General features: G+C 42.3%; 1 protein-coding gene across 4 annotated transcripts in view; it reads right to left on the reverse strand.

The window, feature by feature from the left end:
• Positions 1-3,333: 3,333 nt before the first annotated feature.
• The window catches only part of zfr (zinc finger RNA binding protein), a 52,380-nt gene continuing 41,953 nt past the window's right edge, over positions 3,334-13,760 (reverse strand). For 3 of the 4 annotated variants that reach the window (XM_044195647.1, XM_044195646.1, XM_044195648.1), the window contains 5 exons: positions 11,777-11,874; positions 10,835-10,930; positions 6,991-7,102; positions 4,862-4,959; positions 3,334-4,477 (listed from right to left, as the gene is read on the reverse strand). In XM_044195647.1, the coding sequence (XP_044051582.1) occupies positions 4,295-4,477; positions 4,862-4,959; positions 6,991-7,102; positions 10,835-10,930; positions 11,777-11,874 (587 nt within the window). In that variant the 3' untranslated portion in view covers positions 3,334-4,294. Of the gene's footprint in view, positions 4,478-4,861; positions 4,960-6,990; positions 7,103-10,834; positions 10,931-11,776; positions 11,875-13,760 lie in introns of those variants that run through there. The other variant, XR_006377969.1, reaches the window with a different exon arrangement.

Here is a 13,760-nt window from a genome sequence, read left to right on the forward strand (position 1 = left end):
TCAACCGGTAAACCCACTTGGTACTCGACACTTAGTTTATCTTATACTTATACCGACCTGATACTTGTTTATTTTCTGACCAGTTTTATAGTGTTTATAGTGTATTATATTGTTTGCTAGTACTTCTCCTGTGTGCACTGACGTAAAGCCGAGCTGCTGTAACAAAGAGTTTCCCTACGGGGATCAATAAAGTATTTCTGATTCTGATTCTGATCAGAGTGGGGTGGCAGAAGTACCTTCTGTCAGGTAGAACATCAAACTCATATGGGTAAAGGCTGGGAACGTCACAAAATGCGCAATAATTGTTTCGGTGCAGGGCAGTTTGATGGCCTGAAAGCTGTCTAAACAATGAGCACAGCATTACAATGTTCGAAAACTCCAAGACGTAAAGAGTTTAATCTGGGCTGAGGGTAAAAATTCCCAATATCTAATATTTAAAGTGTAAGGGTGGAGAACTTTTAAATAAATGACTGCACAGAAAAATGGTAACATTAGAATAGTTAGACATCAGGTAACAATTAAATATCCAAAGAGGATTGTGATCCGTCTCCTGACATGAACCTCCATGTTACCTGGTGCTTCTTAGACTGATAGTGTTGTCAAGAAAAGGAAATGCAATAATCAACAACTCCTTCAGGCTCAGCACGACTGTAGGAGACACTGAGACTCAGAGTTAGTTGAAGTAAAACTGCCAGTGAGCTGGTTGGGGTCCACAGTGTGAACTGCTAAAGTCCCTGACCGAAAGTTTAAGTGAGCTTGGGTTTCCAAGGTTAACATACTCAAGAATCCTCACTGAACCCGCTTTCTGGAACATGGCCCGGGTGTTTTTTGTAAGTGGTGGGTAAAAACCCTTATCTGCAACTGGTGTTTACCGCCCTTTCTCTGAACTATGTGGTGGAGATTGAGATTCCAATAGCAGAAAAGCAGCAGGGTCACTTTAAAACAGGCTGGCTGCCACTACAACTCATGATTTAATTACTCTGTGCACATCTCCCATTTTCTCTTTTTGCAGGTTGGTGACAATAAACACAACAGAACACACCAAACCTTTCAGTTGCAAAACAGAAAGGAAGCGGAATCCTTTTTGGAGTAATTATAAAGCTAATCAACAGATACTCAGGTAGGCTCCTTCCTGAGGGCGGGGCTTATGTAACACAGAGTAGCTTAAATTTCTAGTTCCCGGTCCATTTTTTCACAATTGAGAATGACTTCCGGATGGGAGCCGAAACGTCTTGATTCTGAAAACAGCGTCCAGACGACTACGACTGAAACCTTTTCTACGATAGAACACTCCTGGACGAATGAGGGACGACACCGTGTTAGTAATTATAAAGAAATATAGAGTAATTATGGACTAGTACTAGTTTGTAAAATAGGCTTGATGCTAACTCTTGCCTGAAATAGTGTTTACACTGTATACCATGCGAAAGGCTCATCCCCCCCTATAGGAGACAGAACATGGGTGCACTGTGTTTGCTGCGTGTGTGGGTTGGTCTGGTGCTGAGGGGGCGGAGCTCACGGGAGCAGGTGCGCGTATGTCTGTAAAGGTGCGCACTTACCTGAGGCCAGGTTGTTGAGAGTCATGGACGGGTAGCCGTAATTTTTGTTGACCGCCTGATTTTCCTGTTTTTGTCCATCTACGTTACCTGTTTTATCTGGTTTTCATGTCCATCCTCTGTCTGTCGTGCTTTGATGGCTCATGTGCAATAAACCTACAAAACGCATGTTGGATCTCAGAACTTTTGTCAAGTACAGACTTCAAGCGCGTCACAAATGTTCGAACCCAGGACTCACCTCTGACCCTCACCGCGGCTGCAAGGTTGGTTAAGGAAGCCGCTACACCCCCCAAAATGCACCACAGGAAGTCCTTCCTGCCTGTGGCCATCGAACTCTTTAACTCCTCTAAGTGCCAGTCTGTATGACCCTAGGTCACTAAACTGGACACTGATCATTAACATCACTGCGATGCTTGAAACAGTGTGCAGTATTCTGTGTTTACAGTTTTTTCCAGTTGCTAACAAGCGTTGTTCAATACTGAAACCACATTTTCAAAACTCTTCACACAGTCTGCATCAGCAGCACGAACGTTGGCCAAACAGCTGATCTCACCTACAAAACTCAGACCAACAGAACACTCGCAACACTTCTCATTCAGAAACACACATTTCATTCACACACTGACCTAAAAACACTAACAGGGAGCGTCACATGACTGATGAACTTTTCTTTTTTAAAGTTTCACTGATTTTCCACATAAATACTGTAACAGTTTCACTTTACTGAAAGCATCTGTAACACGAATGAATCAGAAATTAATCAAAATTTCATTTTTTTATATGAATATAGAACTTGAAAATTATAACCAAAAGGTGAAAAAAAGAGGGGAAAACTCCAGGACTGCAGTGATAATAAAAAAAGAATAAATACATTACTACACATTACTGTAACAACGTGTAGTTGTTCATTACAGTAAATCACAGAGATGCTTCCAGTCTGCTCTCTGTCCTCATCAGCATCACAGCTGAGAAACTTCCTGCTGGACGTCCGATCCGTCCGGCGGCCTGCAGGAGACACGTCTCCACTGCCTCCAGTGTTTCAGTTTACTTTAGTATTTTAAAAGAATTACTGCGTAAATGCTTGGAATTTGCCATCATTCTGTTTTGAATGTGTGTGTAATCATTTTGAACGCAGTGTGTTAGCGTTAGAACAACGTGCTGGAAACACAGTGCTTTGCATGTTGTGGAGGACGACCGGGAAAAGAGCTCCTGAACTTTGGAAAGTGCGGTCGCTGAATGCGTTTTGTCTGAAAGCGATGAAAAATGGTTCCCAGTTTGGTCCGCACGGACTTCTGTTCCGCTGGCTGTGTGAAGAGTTTTGAAAATGTGGTTTCAGTGTTGGACGCTCGTTAGCAACTGGAAAAAACTGTAATACTGCTGTGCAACTTTTTTTCAGTATTCCCTGTTTATTAATATTAATACTTATATTACTGCTGTGCAATATCCACCGTCTAATAATCATCTCAATAAGCTACACTTAACAGTGCTCATTATTGCACTATTACATATTACTTATATTATTGCATTGTATTATTACCGTACATACTTAACCTGTAAATCCACTTTGTACTTTACATTTATTTAAATTTTATACTCATATCCACTTTGTGCTCAATTTATCTTGCCTGTATTATAATGTATTATTCTGATTCGCTCAGTGCTTCTGTTCCTGTGTGCGCTGACGTGACTGAGCAGCTGTAACGAAAGAGTTTCCCCTCGGGGATCAATGAAGTGTTTCTGATTCTGAAACCAATGTACTCAGCAAAATACACACATCTTCAGTCTGGAAATGTATTTATTCTGCTACTGGAATTGTAAAGCAGAATGGAGAGCAAGGCAAGCATTCACAACATGGCCTACACTAAAGGGCAATTACATTACAATCCCTCCCATTCCCAGTCATGATTTTTATTCTTATTTCCAGTATTGAACTTAAATTAACACCTAACCAAGTTAAAAGGCAAGCAAGCCAATCAAGTTCCTTATTAACCAAGAAAACAAATGTTTAAAAGCCAAAACGGTAAGCAATGTGAACATGGCCATGTTTTCCACAAACCAAAGCATTTTTCTCTATTTAAAGATTATACAAATACTTTCATATAGATATATGAAAATGAGACGACTACACTCAGGGCTGACAACTTCACTACTAATAAAGATCTATCAGTTATTCTGAATCTTTGTGCAATGCCTCATATGTCTTATCTTAAGTGGAGACATAACAAGACCACAGCATCAAACATCACTTGTGTTATGCACATTAATTCATATTCAAAAGAAAAACTTTGAAAATTAAGTTGGCCGAATAAATGCTTCACAATGGTAACAACACAGTCCACCTCTGAATGTAACCATACAGATGAACAAAGGCATTGACATTTATCATTGCTTTTCCTCATGATCCACAACACAAAAGAAGTCTGGCTCCATTTTTGATCTCAATCAAACCGTTCAGAGGCGACTGGCGGCAGAAGCTTAAGAAGCAACTGTCAGAAGTACATCGTGTAAAAACTGCTTTATCTAGTACAGAGAGGCCTGAACCCCAACTTTAAGAAATCTACAACTAATACAGTACACAAATTGACATTTGTTTGTGTAATACCGAGTGAGACTGCAATTACACTGGTACATCTGTAGCTTAAAAAGGAAAGAACAGCAACACTGGACCTTCGCCAGTACACAGGAGATGGTGCATACAACATGTTCATCGATTTTTGTATCGAGATTACTAGAGAAACTTAGAAACTATCATAATCTTTCTTGTCCTTTTTGCCTTCACCCTCAAAGCTGTCTGTCCCATCACTGTTGTCACGGCGACGCTTGCGGCTGTTGCGGATGTTGAAGCGAGGGTTTATCTGCGGCAGAGGGTCCATGCCCAAAACTTTATGGATCTGACGGAATGCCAGCAGCCTCAGAGCAAACTGTAGAAATACAGAAAGAACATTTTAAAAACAATTCCTCTTTTAGTGTCAGCCATCTTCATGAAAGGGGATCAAACCAAACCAAGATTTGCAGACTCTTAAAGAGCTGGCAAATCCCCAAAACACATTTTATGTGACGACTGACATCTCCAGGTGAAAAGGTAATGACACAGTACCCGTTATGACACTAGTGCACGCTCTATTGTCAGAATGTCGAACTCAGACGTTCTCACATGTTCCTATGGATTCAGTGCACTCACCATCACATGACAAGTTTAGTCATTTCTCTTACAGCAGTTGTGTCAGGTGGCGAACAGTTTAAAGTCTAATTTCTTCATGTCTCAATCAACTTGATATTTTGTAGAATAATTCAAGAGCTTGTACTTGGGCACTTGAGGTAATGTCCTCTCTCTGTTGCTCTCCCATAGGTGTCAGGGTATCCACAGACTTCTTTTCACAAGGATCTACCAATCCTGGCCCACCTGTTCAAACAAATAAAACAGCATTAAGTGATGTTTCAGGTGGCCTCTAGATCAATACAATGGAGGTCTATGAGAATTAATACCTTGTAAAGTTTGAATATTCACAAAAATGTCTAATGTACATACAAAACTCACACAAGTCACATAAGTGTGTGGAAGAAAAGTGTCAGGTGTGTTGTGTGATAAAAGAGTCTCAGCGAGAATGAAAGGAAAGGTGTTGGAGACGGCGGTGAGACCAGCGATGTTGGACAGCTTAGAGACAGCGGCACTGAAGAAAAGACAAGAGGCAGAGCTGGAGGCAGCAGAGCTTAAGATGCTGAGGTTCTCTTTGGGAGAGACGAGGACGGACAGGATCAGGAACGAGGACATCAGAGGGACAGCTCATGTTAGATGTTTCGGAGATAAAGTCAGAGAGGACAGATCGAGGTGGTTTGGACGTGTTCAGAGGAGAGACTGTGAATATATTGGTAGAAGGATGCTGAGGCTGGAGCTGCCAGGCAGGAGGTCTAGAGGAAGACCAGAGAGGAGGTTTATGGATGTAGTGAGAGAGGACATGAAGTTAATTGGTGTGAGTGAAGAGGACGCAGAGGACAGGGTTAGATGGAGGCACATGATTCGCTGTGGCGACCCCTGAAAGGGAACAGCCGAAAGGAAAAGAAGGAGGAAGTGTATTTTTCATGAAGCTTGAGCACACATTTGGCAAGTTAGCATAATAATATGTACTGTACAAACATGTCCTAAGACATTTATTGTCACTGTGTCCCTATTTTTGGACATATGTCATAACTTTCTACACCATTTGATCCCTACACTTTAGGAATTTTAGGAGTTAACTGACTTTGCAAATTTTGAAAAACCTAGAGTAATGGACTTCATAACTGACAATAAGTCAGTTAAGCAGAGTTCCTTCACATTTTGCAAGATGTGATGCAAAACTAAATGAACTCTTGGACCTTCTGGTGATTTTATAAGTTTTGAGTCAGTATATATAACCTCTACTTATTTTTATCAGTCACAACCAAATTTCAGGTGCTGACTTGGACATGGCCCTAGATCATGTCCAGTGAATTTCAGAAGAAAAAAATAAAATAAATAAATAACACATTCCATTCAGTTATGAGTTAGAAAGCTTTTGCTGCCCCCTTGAGGCAGAATGTTCCTAGATTTTAGTGACGGCAGATGAAGCCCTATGAAGTTTTTATTCTATTTGTGCAGAAACAAAGGAGAAGCTCTGGGCTCCAAACACCTCCAGGACAGTGACATCTGGTGGCTTGACTTACAGCACACCCTGAAGACTGGAGCTGAAGCACCACGACACCTAACAGTTTTACTCATGTCTGTGCAATGAAAGTCCCAGAAGTGATTATTAAATCTGTAATACTTTTGTTCAGAAGCGCTGCAATAAATGTAGACGTTCTTGTGCAATATGTTACAGTAAAATAACTGATAAATGTATTGTCCAAAAAGCCTAGCTATAAATATTTTTGCTACTACTAAAGAAACTCAAATCCCAGGTTCACTCTAGACTCCTGTTTCACTTTGAGAAATTCATATCCATTTTAACTGAGTTCTGCATTTTCAGAGTTGACCACCATCATTTACACAGTGTCCAAAAACCACGAGGGATTTAACACTCCCCTTGTTGGCAGACCCACAGCGGTAGGCAGCCTAACTGGTCGAAACGGGCAGAGATGTCCTCACTTTATTCCGAGTCTGGGGATCAGTAAAGTGATCAGAATTCATCCCCTGGGGACCACGAACGGCTGTACAACATTTTATGGCGATCCATCCAATAGTTGTTATTAGTCAGGACCAAACAAGCAGAGTGACCGAGTGCCCGGCCGAAAAATGAGCGATTTGTGTCTCAGTACAGGATTCCTTAGAGGAAGGATACTAGATTCTAAGTCAGGTCAGTGCCAAAAGACAGAAACAGTCAGATTACATTAGTGCATGTAAATACAGCGTGAATGCAAAGAACCCCCCCCCCGTAAATGCGAGTAATGCATAGGAAAATAAGAAACAATATCTTACCAGGGAGTAAAATCCCAGATGAAATACATTCGAAGACACGTCTCAGTGCATCACCTGGGCTGAGGGGGGCAGACGCGCTGCTGATGGCCTTCTCCACCAGCAGCTCCATGGCCTGAACACAGTGAACAGTAGAGATGGCTTTGATGCATGGCAAATGCACACAATCTCTGCTTGTATTATGATACACATTAATTACAGTAATTGTTTAAAAGGTGAACTCAGATATTTGGTGCAAACACGCAGTAAAATATTACCAACATATCAGCATGGGTTTGCAAATGTTTCTGATCAATGCTAGAAACTTCTCTTAATTCTGTAGCTGCTGATATTGTTATTCACAGGCAGGCCTTCCCATCAGTGTGTTTTCTGCGAGAGCTCAGTACTCCCAACCTCACAGTTTGCTCTGGACTTTGTTTGGGAGAAACTAAACCAACATTAGTGCAGCATCTAAGAGGTGAAACCAGCTTCATACTGAAAAACCCAGATACTGATTCAGAGTAGGCAAGATATTTGTTACTGCTGCACGCCTAACAAGTGTTCGATCAGTAACCAAACGCAGGAGCTAATCTTGGAACTAATGTTTTGGGTTTTTTTGCACATTTCATGTTTGCATTTACACCACATGACCAGTGAAGGATTTCAAAAAGACAGCATTTCTTGGTTTGAGAAATCTTGTCTTTTGCAAACCACGAGACAGCAACTCCGTTCACCTGGAGGAGAATGCAGGCATTGATCTTTGAATGAAACAATCCCACAACCATCAATTTCTAAAGTGTTTTTATTTATTTATTTTTTTTAAACGCACATAGTTTTCCACGATTTCTTAAAAAAAAAAAAAAAAAAAAGTTCCTGTCGTCAAAAAGGACACTGCACAGAAATTTGACGCAGGCTGTTTGGTCACTAAAGCCCAAACTAGGGCCACCATTTTTAATTAAACTGTAATTCCTTTTTTTAAAGATATTTTGGGGTCTCAATGACTAATAGGTACAAAAAGTTTTGGTCCAGTAGATTGCCTCAGCTGGCACAGGCGAAACGGGCTGCAACGCAGTCCTTGGGAGCATCTGCCCCCGTCAAAAGTACGTCCGCTTGATCACCATGGCAACGGCTGCGCATGTAGATGAAGTGGCAAGTAGCTCCCTCAGCCTTCACTACATATGTTTTAATTTGTCATTTTCTCGCCTTCGTTACTGAAGCACATATTACTTATGACAGTAATACACTCATCAACACCGGAAAAGGAAGTGCAGGGCTTGGAATAAGTGCAGTGGACCTCGAGACGATCACTGCTCACAGCATCTCGCAGCCTGACAAACAGACCGGCTGAGCCAAACGTCACCACAAGGTGTGACCACAACAGGAAGAGCGCAAAGAGAGGCTGCATAAGAGCTAAGTTAACCCAGGTCGGACCGAAGGCTGTTCCAATACCCAGTCTACTCCTGGCTAAAAATAAAATAGTAAGACTCAGGCTACCTCAACAACGGGAAATCAGAGACTGCTGTGCCCTCATCTTTACTGAGACCTGGCTGCATCACAACATCCCGGATCAAGCTATCGCACTCGACGGGCGGAGCGCGTTCCGCGCTGACAGAACACAAGACTCCGGTAAGACGAGAGGAGGCGGTCTCTGTTCACATCAGTGATGCTTGGTGCTCAAACGCAGAAGATAAGACGCAGAAGATGTCGACCATATTATCTGCCCAGAGAGCTCGCCAGTGTTTTTGTTGCTGCTGTTTACATTCCTCCAGATGCAAATTCTGGAAACGCAATTCAGGAACTGTATGAGGTCATCAGCAGTCACATGACAAAACAACCGGATGGTGTTTTTATTGTAGCTGGGGATTTTAATCAAAACAGACCTCAGAACTATTTTACCTAAATTCCACCAGCATGTCCACGCCAGGGGAACAAAAACCCTGGACCGTGTGTACACGAACATTTCTGGCAGCTACAAAGCCCTCCCCCGTCCCCATTTTGGTCTATCAGACCATATTTCCCTGCTTCTCCTGTCTGCTTACACCCAGCTGATAAACAGGGTCAAACCATCAGTAAAAACAGTTAAAGTGTGGACAGATGAAGCTGCGGCAGACTGTTTTGAGTGCACAGACTGGCTCATGTTCAGAGAGGCCGCCACCCAGGAGAAGCACATCAACCTTGAGGAATATACATCATCAGTGACATCATACATCAGCAAATGTGTTGATGATGTGGTGAACACAAAAGACAATAAAATCATTCCCCAACCAGAAAGCCTGGATGAATGGAGAGGTGAGGGCTCTATCCAGAGCCAAAAAGCTGCTTTACGGTCAGGAGACAAGGAAGCTTCCAGCGCCGCCAGAGACTGAAAGCTGGCATCAAAGAGGCAAAGCGGAGACATCAAGAGAGACATCAACACCAACAAAGATATGTGGCAGGCGATCAAAACATCACAGGCTACAAAAGCAGGAGCACCCCATCATGTGCGAGACCACGTCGCCAGGTGAGTTAGCATTTTATGCTCGCTGTGATCTCCGCAACAAAGCGTCAGCTGTAAAGTCCAGAAGAACGGCCACTGTCAGTATCCACAGCGGATGTGAGAAGAATCCTGCCGAGCGTGAATACGAGTAAAGCTGCTGGGCCTGAAGACATCCCTGGCCGTGTACTAAGAACATGTGCCCATCAGCTAGTGATGTCATTACTGACATGTTAACCTATCACTGTCTCAGGAGAGTGTTCCCACCTGCTTCACGACAGCCACTACCGCCCTGTGGCACCCACCCCCATTCTGATGAAGCGCTTTGAGAAACTGGTTCTCCAACACAGTCTGGACCCTCACCAGTTTGCTTTCAGAACCAACAGATCCACAGAGGATGCCATCTCCACTGCCCTCCACTCACCCAGTCTTCACCCAGCTTGAGAACACCACCTACAGCAGAATGCTGTTTGTTGATTTCAGCTCAGCATTCAACACAACCTCCCCCATGAAACTGAAAACTTGAGTACCACACTCTGCACATGGATATTGGACTTCCTCACAAACAGACAGGCAGTTCAGATTGGCGGTCACACCTCCTCCACTCTAGTGCTCAACACTGGAGCCCCCCAGGGCTGTGTGCTCAGCCCCCTCCTGTTCACGCTGTACACCCACGACTGCAGTCCCCGACATGGAGACAACACCATCATCAGCCGGATCACAAACAACGCTGAGACTTCATATCAGGAGAACAACCTACTGCTCAATGTCAGCAAAACCAAGGAGCTGATCGTTGATTTTAGGAAAGACACACACCCCTGTCTACATCAGTGGGGGTGAGGTGGAGCAGGTGAATAGTTTTAGGTTCCTGACATCTCCACCCTGGTCAAGAAAGCTCAGAAACAGCTGTATGTCTTAAGGAAACTTAAGGCAAAACTCCTGTGCCAAGTTCTTATTAACTTTTACAGAGGAGCCATAGAAAGCATCCTGACTGGAAACATCACAAACTGGCTAACTGGACAGGATCATTGGTACCAACCTACCGAGCATCAGTGATGTCAGAGAGGTGAGGTGCCTGCACAGAGCCCAAAGGATACTAATACGATTTTGAGTAGCACAAAGGGAAATACAAAGTAAAATGTCATTATACAACCCCGTGTATAAATCTATCTTGTATCTTGTACTAAAACTGCTTGTTTTTGCCACTGACAGGCTCAGATTGTTATTCTAAATGTCGACCCAAAATAAAAAAAATAGGGCCCAGGTTTAAAAATACTGGAATTACCCTTTAATGTTTATCTCATGAACGTCAACTCTCGTCAGGGACAGCCCAAAGTTACACAGTAAATACAGGCCTTTAAATGTTTCATTAGCATGTTTAAATAACATACTTACCCATCCTGGGAAGGGCGACCATGTAGGAACTCGCTGACAGAGGTCTCGCAGGATTCGGATGATGATCACACAGGACTGAAGTCCATTGGCTCTAGCCTTTTGATGTAATAAAGTTAGGTTTACAGAGTGACCAAGAGTGACAAGAGATGGACCACATAAATGAATCAGTTCTGTAATAGAGGTCCAAACACTACTGTGCATAATGGAAGCTTGAGTATGGTTTAAAGGTGTGTATGAGCCATTAGAGTTTGCAATCAGCTGCCATTCCCAGTAGTCTTGTACCTCAGTTAGTAAGGGAGTTCAAAGTTTGCAAGATGCACAAGAAATGAGGATTTTTCTTGCCATCTTCTAAACCCTGACACCCAGGTTTAACTAGGTATCTCACAAACAGGTACTTAAAAGTACAAGAGTCCACCTGAGAGGAGAGTATAAGGACTGAAAGAGCCAAGGAAATCTGCTTTACTTTGCCTGTGCTTTTGCTCAGGTAGCAGAATCACAGGAAACTACTCAGATATTCCTTTTTCTCTCAATCCCCATTCTACAAAAATAAATAGAATAAAAACAATACAAACGTTGAACACGAAAGCACTTCTTGATGGCACATCTTTGTGCAAGTTATTGTGCAGCCTTATGGAATCACATGTAACTATAATGCAGTACTTGGAAAATTTTAAAAAGGGAATACAAGGATGCCAATTCTTTGCTAGTATTTTTTCATATGAGAGCTTCAAATGAACTTAGATTTATAATCAAAACATATGATGGACATTAACCAGATCCTTGTTGTAATAAGTGGCATCCTTGAATATTTTTTCTTGCTTCAAATAGTAATAGTTTTCCTCATTATAATAAAATGAAAACCAAATGTGTTAAACACAAATAAATGAATAAACATAAGCATCTCATAAGGCTACAATAAAAAAGTAAAATGATGTTCCGAACCTGGAACCACTTAGCGTGGCGCAGAGCAGCCAGAGCGTCAAGGCATTTTTGCCTGTCCAAGACGTCCGCTGGGTCTTTCACCATACCCGAGGTTACATCTAAAAATGGATTTGAAGTGTCAAAATGGTGATGAGGAATGGGTGTTTGACCAGGTCAGCGAGGCTGGCAAAGAACAAACACATTGCCACACATACCAGTGTTTCTTTCCATGACAACCTACAGCTGGTTGCTTATTTTGTGATTTCCAAAAGGTTATTAAGATTAAAAAACTGACCACACAAACCAACACATTTTAAAAGTAAGTGGACAGATACAGATTGACAGTGTGTACACTGACTGTATGTTAGGTCATTACATTGAAGACAAATTGATGTGTTTGAAAAGCAAAAATCTAAATTACATGGGTTTAGGTCAGAAATGTCTTGAAGCCAATACCATTTTATCAGGTAATTGTGTTGTAAAGCTTACCATTACCTTGGTAAGTACCATGGGTGTTCTGTCTTTGTTGCCTCTGTCAGAGGTTGTGCATAATTTGTGATGGACATTCGCATGTATAAACATTATATTTTTATGATTGCTTAATATTCTTTATAAGTTTTATTTTATCTGCCGCTATTATGCAAGTTCCTATGTGAGGACTTTTATTTTGACGTGCTTCCACGAGCACCGCACATTGGGTAACAGGAAATAGCGAGCTTATGGTGTAGCAAACGCTTAACATGTTTTTGTTGCATCTGATTTGATCATCCTTCTAAACCCTGTCGAAAGCGATGGCTTTTTACTCGGTTCAGTGGCTGTTGAGATTGCCTGTGTAAACCACACAATGGAATATTAAAGGAGCAAGGCGCTCATACCCTGGCTCTTGAACAGAGTTTGGCTTGCTGTTTATTTATATTTCACGCTTGGAAAGCAAAACATATGAAGAGAACAGTATAGTAAAAAGCCATGGATCAGCGGGTGCAAGAGGAATATGCAGATGCAAACATACAAACTGAAGAGAATGGAGGAAAAGAAAAAGCATCTTCAGAGGTCAGTTCTAAACGATCTTCATCTTCCTCCAAGTGTTCAGTTGCCAGCGCTGCTGCTAAAGCTAGAGCCTCTGCAGAAGCGGCTCGTGCCAAGATGGTGTTTGCAAAAAGACAGCTTGAAATGAAAAAGGAGAAAGCCAGGCTGGAACAGGAAAGAGCTATGGTGGAAGCGAGTTTAGAAGCGTTGGAAATTGAAAAAGAAGCTGCAGCCACTCTGGCAGAAGCTGAAGCATTAGAGACAGCAGCAGCAGCAATGGAACGCGATGATGGTTGCAGTGAGAGAAGCACACTTTCATCACATGTGATTTCAATGAGAACAGAGGAATATGTAAAACACCAAACTCAGGTGAGCTCTGACTTTTCCACCCTACCTCTAAATATATCTTCAGCCGGTGTAAAGGAATCGACTCCACGTTTGATCAATACGTCTCAGAGCATGAGTGCTGCATATGACAGTGATACAGTTCATGAAAAGAGCAGAATATGTGATAGTACAGGTCTGCAGAGCACAAGATATCCAGATTACCTGTATAATCTGCCTCGTCCGATACCGAATACTGCATCTAAAGCATCTCAACGGCAAGACCCTGCTTCACAAAAGTATGCAGTCCATTCAGATACACAACATTTCTCTCAAAGCCAAGTTGAGCCTATGTTAGACTTTGCTAAATTCTTGCACGTAGAGAGCTTATCACCACAGGACTTACCAAGTTTGACGATAACCCAGAGAACTTTAGAGCCTGGGAGTCTTCATTTGTTAATGCCACACAAGACTTGCAGCTCTCAGCTGGCGAAGAGTTAGACTTATTAGTCAAGTGGCTGGGGAAGGAATCGTCAGATCACGTGAGAAGGATTCGAGCTGTATATGTTACTAATCCTCAAGCTGCTCTCCAACTTTCTTGGGTGAGACTTCAAGAATGTTATGCCACTCCAGAAGTGATAGAAAGTGCCTTATT

Source organism: Siniperca chuatsi, linkage group LG5 (genome assembly GCF_020085105.1).
Source record: "Siniperca chuatsi isolate FFG_IHB_CAS linkage group LG5, ASM2008510v1, whole genome shotgun sequence".
Taxonomy (NCBI): Eukaryota; Metazoa; Chordata; class Actinopteri; order Centrarchiformes; family Sinipercidae; genus Siniperca; species Siniperca chuatsi.